General features: G+C 35.0%; 1 protein-coding gene across 6 annotated transcripts in view; it reads right to left on the reverse strand.

Annotated features, from left to right (window-relative positions):
* Positions 1-288: 288 nt before the first annotated feature.
* METTL15 (methyltransferase like 15) overlaps positions 289-13,936 on the reverse strand; it is an 83,058-nt gene continuing 69,410 nt past the window's right edge. For all 6 annotated transcript variants that reach the window (XM_033006850.2, XM_033006846.2, XM_033006849.2 and 3 more), the window contains 3 exons: positions 7,101-7,292; positions 4,860-5,038; positions 289-843 (listed from right to left, as the gene is read on the reverse strand). In XM_033006850.2, coding sequence (XP_032862741.2) covers positions 401-843; positions 4,860-5,038; positions 7,101-7,292 — 814 coding nt within the window. In that variant the 3' untranslated portion in view covers positions 289-400. The remainder of the gene's footprint in view (positions 844-4,859; positions 5,039-7,100; positions 7,293-13,936) is intronic.

Here is a 13,936-nt window from a genome sequence, read left to right on the forward strand (position 1 = left end):
AGAATAAAGCAGCCATCTGACTGAGGTGTGTGAAATCCACCCCCATAAAGATGTGTCTCTCTCAGCTACTGTATTTAAACGGATAATGTCAGGGGTTTTAATCTCATCTAAAGGAAATACTGTAAGTACATCAAACTTGTAATTTTTATAAACTTTGGCTCTGATGCTCTTTTTAAAAAGATGTCTTTTTTATGTAACTAGTGACACCCACTTATCTACATTTATTTTACCTTTTGATGATTTACACTAATCCTAATTAAAAAGAAGCACAAGAGTAAGAACAAAATGTTTTCAAACAGCCTTTATTTTATTTTTTTCAGTTTGATACTGTCTGTCCAGTTAGCTTTCTGGAAAACAAAATTTAAGGAAATCATACGATTACATAATCACATATTTTGTTTTAGAGTTTAATAGCAGCTCTTAGCTTGGCCGACCTTCCTCTTGGGTTTGTTTGAACATCCTTGCCCTGGGGTGTGAGTACTTTTTTCTGTATGAAAGCCCACTTCGAGTTGGATTTTCCAGAGGGAAATTCTTGCCCATCATCTTTGGTGCAATTTTTTAGAGCCTGTCTTATCTTCTGCCTTGAGCTAAGATTGTACTTTTCTGTCATGTCTATTCCATGAAGAAAACGTTTGATAATACGATCTTCTAGTGAATGAAAGGAGAGGGCTACAAGGCGACCTCCAGGTTTTAGAAACTTCTCAGCTGTCTCCAGCCCTATTAAGAGTTCATGGAGCTCATCATTTACAAATATTCGCAAGCCTTGAAAAGTTTTGGTAGCAACATGTGTAGGTCTCTGAAGCAAGTCTTTTCGTGCATACAGTGCCGATACTGGAAAAGCACCTGTCAAATTTTAAAAGGTATATGTTAATATCTTATTGTTTCTATATTGCTATCCTGACATTAATCCCACTCATGCATGATGACTTTAAAGGAAAACATACTTACAACTGAACCCCAAGTGGTGAGCTTCCTTCTTTATAATATAACTTTAATTTCTGCTTTGAATTCACATTTCTAAAACTAAACCTTATTAAACTGAGCTAGCTGGCAGCTGAGTGTCGGGGTTTTTTTTCCAAGAATTTTTCACAGAAATTCCTTCCCCAAATGCTTCACAAAGTTAAAATGCAAAATGATGTCTGAAACCATGATAGGGAAAAATGAACGTGGGCTAGATAAATCTCACTTTACAGCTCAGTGTAGTCAATGTCAGTTCAGTATTTGTGGTGGTTTGTTTTATGCTTTTAAGGCAAAAAAAAAATAATATACAATGGATACAATTTTAACTGTTGCCTTCTAGATAATTATGCATTTCTTCACAGACCGAGGTAAGACAGAGACAATGTCTACCTGGTGATCAATATCTTTCAATGAATTACTTAAAGCTTAGTAGAGGCATCCTTGTTTGGGGATAAAAATTGTTGATCACTACACCTGTGTTTCTTCAAATGTGCACAAAAATACCTTGAGAAATTTAGAAAATGCAGTGACACTGTTGCTTTTTCATGTGCCTATAGAGCAGAAAGTGTCAAGGTGTGAGTTCTTGGACAAAAAAAATCACCAGATTAAATAATTTTTTCTAGCTCCCCAAAACTCCCTCCTCCTTTCTCCAAAATTCTTATGAATTATAGAAGTCTATGTAGAGACTGAAATTTTGATAGAAGCTTTAATATATCACTATTTAACGTATTTTAGGTTTGAATCTTCATTATCTGAGTATAGAGCAAAAATCCAGAGAAGCTAGATTTGATGGATCAAAGGCACTAAAGTGCAGGAGTCTTACAAGATCTCTGAAACCTAAGTAAATTTATAATCTATTATGTAAAGTGACTGCAGGAGTCTGGTAAAGATAAACTGAATGAATAATGCTAGTGCATAACTGGAAGGAATTATTTTTCTAAACAAGAGGGTCCATTAGAGATAAGGCAATACAGCTGGTATGTATGTATGAGAATGCCTTAATTCCATGCCAGTGCTAAACTACAACATAATAAAGCAATGGGTTTGAAGTAAATACAGTTCATAATCACGTAATTGATCTTCTACATAGTGGAGTACAAAAAGGGAACATGGTACTCTGAAACAAGTTGACCAAATTCACATTTACACAGGTGACTGAAAACAATTTAACAGACATATCATAATCCAGTATGTTGGCACAAAATAATTTATTAGTGGAGTTCTTGAGAGTTTTAAAAGGTAATATTTTCCTTCTGTCAGAAAACGTGTTTGGCAACACAGACACACAAGCAATCATCAGAGTACAGCAAAGGGAGAAGCCAATAATGAGATTTAAAAGTTCAATCATTATTAACAAAGTTATTATCATGTATGTGATATATCTAAGATGTATTTCTGCACACTCAATTTTATTAGTCTGATTGCTAACACTACTATTTTTCAATTGCAATACTGAATAGATAAACAAAAGAAATTAGATACTCAGACTACCGGTATAAATAGGTTATTGGAAGGTTCTTCCACTTGTGCTGCCACGGTTGCTGAGTGCTGGGTCTTCCTACAATAACCTTCTATAATAATTAACTGCCGCATTAATTTATTACTATGAATTAGTTTATCACACACTGAGGAAAAACAAATGAAAACTCAGATAAGTTCTGTAAGCATAATCTAACTTTACATGCCAAACTGGTAAAGAAATGCAGCCACTTCGCAGATTTATGCAACGAAGCCTCGCCCCCACCATGTTCCCCCTCCTTCACCCTCCAACTAAAACCAAAATCAAACCATTTCCAAGTTCAAAGACTTATCTGTCTGTCTTCAGACTAATAAACGTAATCTGTGGTAGTGATTTTTGTCACACTGGCCTTCATGTTTTCAGTAAAGGCAGTAGATTTTGATCTATGTTCCAGGGGTGAAAAATTTTCCTACTGTACTCTTAGTCTTCTGGTACAGTTAAATAAAAACCTAATTGTGCTTTCTGTTAAGGTACCAAATCTCTCACCCAGCCCCGCTCCAAGTACCATGACACTAAAAGAAAATCCTTCCTGGTAACAGGCTGTACAACATACAAAAATATAAAAAAAAAAAAATCTGTATGGGAAGTTTGTAAAATGAATTTCATTCATAAAACCACCACGCTTCTGGCTAGATGACTAGTTTGAAATCCCAGTGAGAGAAATTTTCATTTTTACTTTTGGGATGCCTTGATGCTACTTACGCTTTTAAAAATCTAATAGATTCACATGTTGAAAAGTATTGAAATTTTAAAGCTTGTGAATGAAATTAGCAACGTGCTGTGCCTGTCAATATGAACTATTAAAGTCCCCAGAGTGTAGGAGAGTGGGAGAGTTTAAAAATTAATTCAGATCGTGCACCTGTTTGCAGGAATCTGTCTGTTGAATTAGCATTGCTTTTAATAAGTTTCTGTGACGCAACTAATGTCCTTTTGTCTGGGCTCCCTCAGTAGAGTGTTCATTCTCATTCATCTGAAATTCAGGCAATATTACAAATTCCAAACTGATAATTAAAGTCTATAAATGTGAACCAATCTGAATGAGACTGGCTTTACCTGTTAAAGTTCTTATTAAACTTTTAAAATTATTTTAATACCTCATCATCAATTCCTTTCAAGTCCAAATGTTTACATGATCTCAAAATGATCTGTTAATAGATTACATACCTAAATAACACCAAGAAAAATTAAATTTTGAACAAAAACTAATAGATGGTAAGGTATATTACCCACTGAAAATAAATCAAAATAGATCGTCAGTTATACAGAAAGAGCATATTAAAATTACATTCTAAAAATTTAACTATTTTTTAATCAGTTTTCCTGAAAATCGAGTTTCCAAACAACCCAATGGGCTACAGCAAAAGCCATCAGGAATTGCTTTGTAATGGACTTCCACACATTTTTTCACAGACCTTCAGTTGAGAACTTCAGAATCTTCAGTATTTACAGAGCACTCATCACTGCACATAGGTGCGTGAAAATTATCAACAGTGATCTGAGTTCAGTTGTGCTTCAGGAAGAGATGATGCTCACACGACTGAACAGAAAACTCCTCCCTTTTCCCATGTAAACTCCATACTCCAGTTCTCATCTCTACCTCACAGAGATCTTTCTAAATGGATCAGAAGCCTTTTGAAAAACATTTAGAAAAACAAAAAAAAGATGAACTTTTTAAAGGTTTTTTTTGTAGGTCCTTATTCACTGGCACAATTATGATGTTACATATTATGATGTTAATGAACAGGATTTGAGTCTTACATTTTTCCTTGAAAATTTTCACTTGACAACACAAACATGAAGGTTCTTAATGTGAGCACAGTTTCTACCTAACAACATTTTGTTCAAGTTGTTTACAGTGAAGAGCAAGTAAGATGAAGTGTTTCAATAGTCGCTTCGGGCTGATCTAGTTGGCATTCACAAGGTGAAGCAAGCTATGTACTGCTTTACTTTTTGCTTCCTGTTTTTTTAAGCAGACAGAAGTGATCTGATTTCATTCATAATTGGAAACTGCCATGGTACTTCACCTCAAAATATTAATATGCAAAAATTTAAAACTAAGAGAAGTATATGACGTATCTGATATTTGAAGGTTTATCAATAGCTGGGATAAAGAATTCCCTAGGCTGTTGTCATTCTGTGTTTCAACTTGGCAAAATGATAAATCATTTCATGTAAAAATCTATTATTAAACTAATCATCAAACTACAATATAAAAAGTGGGGGTTTAAAAAAAAAAAAAAAAAAAAAAAGAAAAAGCTGACATCAGAGCAGAATAGGCAGGATTAGATCCTGCATGATTTCAAGTACAAACAGATCCCTCTGGGACTTTGGGGATTAATATTTTTCCTCCTCAGCCACTGTGAAGAATTAATGAGGGTACCTGCAACAATGCTTGCAAGCTGCTGAGTTCTGGTGATGGGGTATATGCTGCGTGCCTGAACGATGGCTGAAGCGATTTTCTTGGCGTGCCTCTCCTCCCCATATGTTCTCAGGATGGACGCAAGCGCCTGTTGATCTAAAGCATTCACAACATCAGCAGCGGTGGGCATGTCAGGGTACCTACGCACAAGAAGAGCCAATTAGTTCACTGACGTCAGTTTTCATTGACAAGAGGTGAAGCTTCATAGCATTGAGACATAAAGTCAAACACACACACCGCATACAAGTGTCTTTGGGGTTTTCAAATAAGAGACAGCAACCCTATGAAAACAGATATAGCTTGCACCTTTTAAATCCTTTTCTTGCTGCTTTAAATTGAATTTGTTCCTTAACATCAATTAGAACAGCTGAAACTTCCAAGCATTATCATAAAATATGCTTAGTGAGTTGACAAGAATAAATTCATTTCAGTATCATGTTAAAATGGAAATGCTGTGTGAATTTATTTAGTCAGCTTTAGAATATAAGCTTGCCCCTTATGGGTTCATTTTAGTCACCCTGCACCATAGAGGTTGTTTTCTAGTCAGAACTGATTTCAAGGATCTTTTCTTTCAGATTGCCTGCTATGAAAACAATTGCTCATGAAAATAATTTAACTTTACATAAAGGGCATAAGAATTTATATCCAAATACTGTTTTGAGGGAATAGAAATGACCTAATACTACAAATGACAGTAATTATTACAATATAAACAGTATAAGCCATTAATTTATTTTTTAAAAAATCTCTCGTCACTTTGTTATTGAAATAGTTCAAGGTCTTTTATGAACATTGTATATGGCTTTATCAATCAAAACATACAACCTACTTAATAAATTCTCTTCTACAAAAAGACATAAATGCGCAGAATATTTCTCAGGCATTTATTACTCTCCTGCAGTATCTTACAAAAGATAACAAAACTTAGAAATCAGAGGCAAGTAGTATCATAGCAACAACCATAGTGTAAGCCTTTTGTTATGCCACAGGTATCCTTTGTTCTTATGCTCCTGTTTCATGTATGGATTCTCATGATGCAAATATATGCCTGGAGTTCAGAGTCTTGAAATCTGAGGGTTGAATCCCAGGAGGATCACGTGAGCTTTTTACACAAAACTGGAAAAAGCAAGTATTGTGAAATTTGCTGTGTTAAGACTTAACATTAATGTGTTAAGGGAATTCCTTAGAAACGGAAGCTTCCCATCAGCTGCATGTAAGCAATGAAAGATCAAATGGCATTTCTTAAGACTACGGGTTCATCAAAACACAAAATAAAAGTTATCATTCTCCCAGTGATGCATTATGCAATTCCTGCCATCACCTATACAACAGAGATCTTTGGTTGCTGATGTAAAAAGGACAATGCTACAGAAATATATGAGGCTGTTTGAAGATGAAAACTGCTACGTAAGTAGAAATTATTATTTCACCATTGATTTTCATACTCTTGAATGTACTAAACACTAATTCTAATAATTTAAATACAGGTGATTTATTTAGTAATTGTTAATTTGATAATTAAGACTGATGTGCCTCCTACACAATGTGAAAGGAAGCTGATAATATTGCTAAGGAAAGCTTACAATAAGCCTGTGGGCATGGGAGACAACATTATACTAGTGTGTTAAAAGCAATGTTGCCCTCTGATTTCTATTGGCAGATATCATGGAAGAGAATTTATTTATTTATTTTATATTGCATTCCTTTTAGAGAGAAGTAACTGGGTCAGATGGTCATCGCAGAAAAGTAGGAGGTTGCTCCTTTCCTGAGGGAGCAACTGAACATGCTCAAGTGAAGGTTCCACAAATATTAAGTGTGGCAGAAAAGTGCAGAAAGGGGTTGTGAGCCTGCAGATCAAGTGCAGTCTGAGAAACTGCAGAAATAACAGGGAGAAGACAGGCCTCAAAGTGAGATGTCCCTGTGACTGTATATCATACACTCCAAAAATGTAACATTTTAATGGTATAGTTAACAAAAATATTACTGGTTTAATCACTTATCACTGGAACTTTCCTCTTATTTCAAAGAAGAAAAAGACGATAACCAGGGTTCCAAGTACTGAGATCGAAAAATGCTTTGTGGTAAAAGAAAGACAGTATATAATTCAATGACAAGAATCCTTCGCTTTAAGGGGAAATGCACAGGGGTTACTGAACACACAGTTTTTGAGTTTCAAGGGGAAATATTTTTATTAACAGGTACCTGTCACTATCCATCCTCATGTCCAAAGGTCCATCCTTCTGCAGGGAAAAACCTCTCTCTGGTGTATCAAATTGCATAGAAGAACAGCCAACATCGAAGAGAACTCCATCTAGAGTCCCTGGCTCAACTCCAGAGGAGATTAACAAAGCCTCTGACTGGCTAAACTGTCCTAGAAGAGGTTGAATCTGTTTTCTGTAAGAAAATAACAAATAAATAGCCTCAATTTTAATTATAACAGTGCACTGTCTTCCCCTTGTATAGCAGAAATTAGATAGTAGCACTCACTTGTCTCAGAAGCAATAGGGTTATTCCCAAAGTAGTAGTTTAAGTATCTTTCATATGTCAACACTGAGAACTGGTCCAACCCACCCATAAGCAACTACTTAAGCTTTAACTCTTTACTCTCTTCCTGCTTGATCTCAAAGAAATGGAAACCTGACTAAAATTTCATTTTTTCACCACACAGGAACTCAAAAGGACACCATTCACAATCAGAGGGAATGTCCTGACCACAAGGTACCAGCTGTGCTGAGCAGGGCCCTTAGTCTAGTGAGGCCAAAGTGCAGAAAAAATGAACAGTTCTTGGCCCCAAAGGAGAAGCAGACAAGGTGGAACACAACTCCACAGCCTTGAGGTTAATAAAAATAATTGGGCAAATGAGGTGCACTGCATCATAAGCAGATAAAATTCAGTGTAGTTTCAATTCAGGCACTTAATCACTGGGGAGAGTAGAGTTTTACATGCATTTTTGTGCTAAGCATTCTTCTCTCTTAAATCTAAGATGGTGCTTGCCTAATATTCCCATACTGGGAAGGGCCAGGGAGAAGACGACACATCTCTGAGGTGTCCAATGCTTTCTTGGGTGTCTAAACCTGGACTTTTGATTTTTGCTTGTATATAAGATGTCTGATGATTAAATAATTTATTTTATCTATCTCTCAAAACCTCAGTGAATTTCACAGATTTAAAAAGATTAACCAACATGCTGCTGTATTTTTAATCAGTACCTGCAAAACACAATACATTTCTGCCTCTAGAAAGAAACCACTGCCTCCACCTCTGAGTTTTGATTATACGTTGGATAACTGCTCTTCAATCCCATTAATTAACATTCAAATTATTAGAAGGTCCACTAGGTTAACTCATATAATTTTGTCTAAGTTACCTGGGCAGCAGTGAATGGATGGAGAGAGCAACTCCTTTAACTATTTCTGCTACAATAGGACATCTGTCCACATATCTTTTGACACTTCAGCATTAGAGTAATTTTGAAAAAAAAAAACCCAACCAACAAAACAAACAAAAACTTGTCACAATATCATCTTAAAGTCTAATCCTGCTTTCAGGTCAGTTGAACATGAAGACAATTGGCACTCTGACACAATTTAGTCAACTCCAGTGGCTACAGCTCTAAAAGAGCTTACTAACAGGGAATCAGAACCATCAGAACCTTTTTTGCACCCATATAACTGGATTCAGAAAATGCTACAAAGATAAACAACAACAACAACAAAAAAAAAAAGCAGAAAAAGTTCCATTAAAAGGAGTAAGTTATGAATGCAAACATATGGAATAAAAGTTAGCTTCAGAACGGTATCCTCATTAGAACAGAATAACTCAACCTATTTAACATAGCACAAAAACCTGGAAATACCTTGAATGAACAGATTTCATGAGGGGTATCATGATCACACATATGCATTTTTGAACTGATTACTGTCCAGCACATAATTAAATACAACTATTCAGCCTAATAAGAATTGTCAGTTCCTGAAAAGCACAATGATCCACTTAACATAATATTTAAAACTATTTAAGCTATATAGTTATAGCTTTGAGATTGTATTTGCCCTCAATATAATGAGGGCAATTTTCTTGAATATCTGTACCACTTTGTCCAACTGGGCAGTATTTCTAGCTTTACAACCTCTGTAAAATAATTAATTAATTCTGTATGTAGGAGATGAAAATAAATGAGATCTGGGGAAAAATTATCAATTGCCATTGTCTAGTTCCCCCAGCAGACAGTAATCCATGTCAGAAGCTATGAACTAGTGCTTTACTGTGCTACACACCAATGTGAAAAAATAATTCTGAAATATATTTATAAATTTCTAGAAATGTGTTTCATTAAAGAAGTCATAAGTATGAAGAAGGCTAAGAAGTTTGGGACAGCGGACTTTGATTTGTGATCTGCCAATCCTTTGTGATTAGGAGAAGGTAATTAAAAAAATAAGTATATTTGAAGTAAGTCAAAATTTACTCTTTGGAAAATGTTTAGAGTGTGCAAATACAAAAAGACTGAAAAAGAATTAGATTGACATTTTGATGTCAGCCTTTCAGCTGTGTGCAATTATAGCTTCTGTATATAACTTGTTTGCTATACACAGCAGTTTGTGTATCAATAGTGGATACAGGCGTCTTGGTGAATATAAATTTTCACTGAAAACAGATGCTTTTTATGAGATAATAACAACTATATTAAAACGTTCAGCCCAGCTCTCTGAATTCCTCTTTCTTTGTGGACAAGAAGAAATAATTTTAAGCATCTTTGGTATCTTATGCTTTTCAATTAATCAAACCAAGTACACAGCTATGAAAGATTTATTACCTTATGAAAAGAAATACAAATATCAACTCTTTTTGACAGGATAGTAACACTGATGATAGTGATGACAATGACTAATCTATTAGATTATGAGTATGACACATTTATTTAAAGAAAAATATTTTACCAAGTATTCAGAAGGATTTATTAGAATATAAGAAAACTCTTCCCCTGTCTACTGTTCTTTATGCCTATGTTTAAATAACTGCCTGTAACACACATGATTTTCCCTAAAAATGCTTAATCTAGCTTCAATTCCTTCTGTCTTCAGATTTTTGCTTACATCACCTGTAAATCCTGTTTCCAGAATGACCTCAAATAAATAATAAAAAACCGCGTACCCTATGCTAAAAATGTTTATTTCTTATAGTCACATGCCTTCTGCTCTGCCCAGGTATGTAGCAATTCTTTTCACTTTTTCAGTGTTCCAATGTTGGTTTTGGGCATTAGAGGATTTGTGTTCCATGATCATACTTACCTAGTGCCAAAATCTGTCTATTACCCTTTGTGTCTTAATATATTTCAAAAACAGTGCTTAGCGGAAAAAGCAGGAAAGGTAAACCAAGGAACATACCTAAGTACCAAATAAAACAGCCAAGCATATAGTTCAAAAAAGCCTGAGAAGAGAGAGCATATCAAAAACATTACAGACCAAGACTGAATGGGGGTTTTAGGCAGGTCTTGGGGATACCATCAAAAGTTGTTATGACTAGAGACGGTCACATAGAGAGCATTTTTATCATTTAGGTGATCTTTAAAGGTTACAATCTAACTAAATCCAATTATCTTGCTTAACAGAAAGTATTTAAACTTAGTATTTGAACAGCACTTTACGTATTCAGAATATTTTAGAAACATAAAACAACTGTGAAGAGCTTTTAGCCCCTCTCTTATAAATGGAGAAATAAGATTTGCAGATTTTAATACTGAATGCCTTGAAGACACCTGTGTAGAAAGCTAAGACAACTTCAGAGATTGTGGTCTGAGGATGTAAGAAAGCAGACAATACCTGTCATATGTGTAGTTCTCATTTGGCATGCGTGTGTATGTGATAACAGCATGGTAATTTTTGATAAATTTCCAACTGCTACAGTCAAGTAGCCTCTAACTTCTAAAAATATTCAACATGCTCAGTCCCTCTTTATTAATTTTGACATTCTCCAAGAAAAAAATATTCAGTATTTTAAAACAACACTGGGAACATGTACAACATAGAAAATTTTGAAAATAATAAAAACTTATTTCAGCTGTTATATATGTTGTTGGGGCCTTAGTAGATTTTACTGAGCAACAACCTCAAGAACTTGCAGAATTCTTGTACTGTTTGCTGCAGTTGGAAAGTAACACAAAACCTTGGGTTCAGGACCTTTTGTTCAGGTCGTAACACAGTATTTTATTATATTATACTATGACACATAGCATGATGATTCTGATAGACGACACTTCTCAATTACATGAAAGAACAGAATGAGAAAGAGTTTGAAGTCTCCTAACGTATTTCAAGCTCTTCTGCTTTCAGTTAACCTCTGGTATTCTACAACACTTTGTAAATATATTTCTTTTTTATTTTACTCAACTGAGAGGGATTCACAAAGGAAAAAAATCATGAACATAGCTTCTACGAAACAAACAGAATCTTTTCCCTTATCTAGTTTCTCTCTGTTGTCACAGAGGTTGCTGTGACATCAATTGTTCAAGTAATTTCACAGAAAAGTACAATTACACTTTCATGGTGCTTCAGCATTTTTTATGTGTATATAACAATACTTGCTCTTGATCTTTCACCGTTGCTCCCCTTACAAATTCTATGTATGAATACACAGAAAGTCAGGAAGTGATGATCCCTTGTCAACAACGAAAATTACCTTCTACTCAATCAGAATAAATGTTCCTTTGAGACAACTGGAAAAAAAAAAAAGTTTTTCAGGTAACTCTTGCCAATGCACATCGAAACAGGAGACCAATCTGGTGCTTTGTTTGCTTCAGTAACTCCAATAAGACTGCCAACTGGGGTGCCAATTAGCACCAGCTGTAATGAGGACATGGGTACAGGCCTGGTTTGATGTCATTGGCTCACTTCACCTAGGTCAATCAGCAGCCTTCAGATAACTCTGACTTCACTCACAGCTGCACTGTGTCAGGCACACCTAGAAGCAAACCACAAAGTAGTCCAGTCATAAATCCCTGGAACTTTCAGCATCCTACCTGGATATTGTTGTGAGCATTACTCTGACTCAGTGCAACACCCCTCTCAGAAAAAGTATCTGACTATTCTGTAAAAAATTTTAAATGACCTTCGACAAACGGGAAATGTGCACTATATTCATGTTTGAAAAAAAAAAAAAATATAACATCTATCAACTTATAAACAAATCTTTTCATTACGTTCCTAGCTTTATAAAAAATTAATTACAGCTCTGGAAAAAGCCTATATATCTACCTGAGAACGAACAGTTCAGCTGAGGCTGGTCAACTTGAGAACTAACAGTTCAAGTCTCAGCCACTGATTAACACAGACCTGAAAACAGGAAGAAGCATATGTAAAAAGCAATTTCCATAAAATCAAGTAACTTCCTACTTTCAAATCTGAAGGCTATTATAATTTTATTTGGTATGCTAAGATGACAGAAATGTCATTTTAAGTATTCATGAATTGGTAAACATTTACATACCATGTACTCCAACTTAAGAGCAGGGAACGCTTAAAAGGAATGCATACATTCTAAAAGTGAAATACTCTTTTCCATACAACTTGAAGATATCACAATATTAAAACCCTAACAAACCCCCTTTCTGTATTAATCCATAGAACACCAAGTAACTTACACTGTCAGTTACTATCCCAAAGGTGAAAATACATGCCTTGCTGTCTCCTCTTGTCAATCGACTGTCTTCTCTCTTACACAAACCCTAGCTATGACAATTGACTGTCTTCTCTCTTACACAAACTAGTTATGAAACTAGTTATTTCCTGTTATAAGTGTTCTCCTGCAGCTTCCATCAAAACTTCCCCTCCTCCTTACTCAGCTACATATTCCATAAAATGATGATGTCATTTGCTCCTTGTGTCTCATCGACTCCAGGCACCAAAAACTGTTTCTAACTACCTCTCAAGCATACCTATAAGAAATTTCAGGATGCCTCAAAACAGCTTTTGCTCACTATTTTTATGTTTTTTTTACTTTTATATAAAGCATGCCCTCCACTATTCTGACCACTAATAGAAACACATTTTTAGTAAAAGCTACTGTTCTAAATTGAAGGAACAGTAAACACTGTTTCAATTAAAGTAAAAGAAATAGGTATTTAATCAAAAGCACAAATATCAGAGTTCATTTTCATAGAGTACATCAGAAATCTTACCATATTAGACATCTTTCCTAGCAGGTATGTTCAATCACATCAAAAACAAATATGAAAATTTAAGTTCCTAATGAGCAATGTTCCTCTCTGGCTAAATTACAGATTAAGGAGGTAATTTCTTTCTGGGCAAAAGGAAAACTAATGGAATAAGACTAGTGATTATTGAGGCAAATTTCAAAATTATATGCCTCACCAAAATTTGAGAAAATGTATTTTTAAGTTTCCTAAGTAACACAAAGTTTTGCTGAGTAATAAGAGCAAATAATTTTATTTTATGCAATTTACAGCTAGCCAGAGTTAAAACCTTTGTTATAAAATACACATTGCTATGCTTGCCACCTTTATTACCTAATATATATAAAATACATAATATATTGTCATCATTCAGATATTGCAAGAAAACTAAGCCATTAGAACAATTTGGTTTTCAATCATGAGACATCACAGTTCAAAGGATAAGACATCACCCATCAAAAGTATCATAAATATTTCTCTGACTTTACATCTGAGGATTTTAGTTTGATATATATGTTACTTCAGCTTTTGTGTCAATAGGGCAGTCTAGTTTCACAAGGTTCACTGACATCATGCAAGAACTGTTGAATACCTGTATCATCAACTCGGGTCTACCAAACATTCTTTGTGACCCTCAGCTTTAACACTGATTTTAATTTCAAAGCTGACCACCTTCCTTTACATTTCTGACCATTTTTGTACTGGTTTGCATTCCCTCTCCTGTTCTCACACAACCTCCAAGGAACACAATGCAATGAAAATAAAGACGAGAGAGCAGAGAAAAGTTTGCTGGGCAAACCGGCCAATCAGGTAGCAAAACTACCAGATGCACTTGCAAAAAATGTTCATT

The sequence above is a fragment of the Tyto alba genome, unplaced genomic scaffold (assembly GCF_018691265.1).
Source record: "Tyto alba isolate M040663 unplaced genomic scaffold, T.alba_DEE_v4.0 Super-Scaffold_8, whole genome shotgun sequence".
NCBI classification, from domain to species: Eukaryota; Metazoa; Chordata; class Aves; order Strigiformes; family Tytonidae; genus Tyto; species Tyto alba.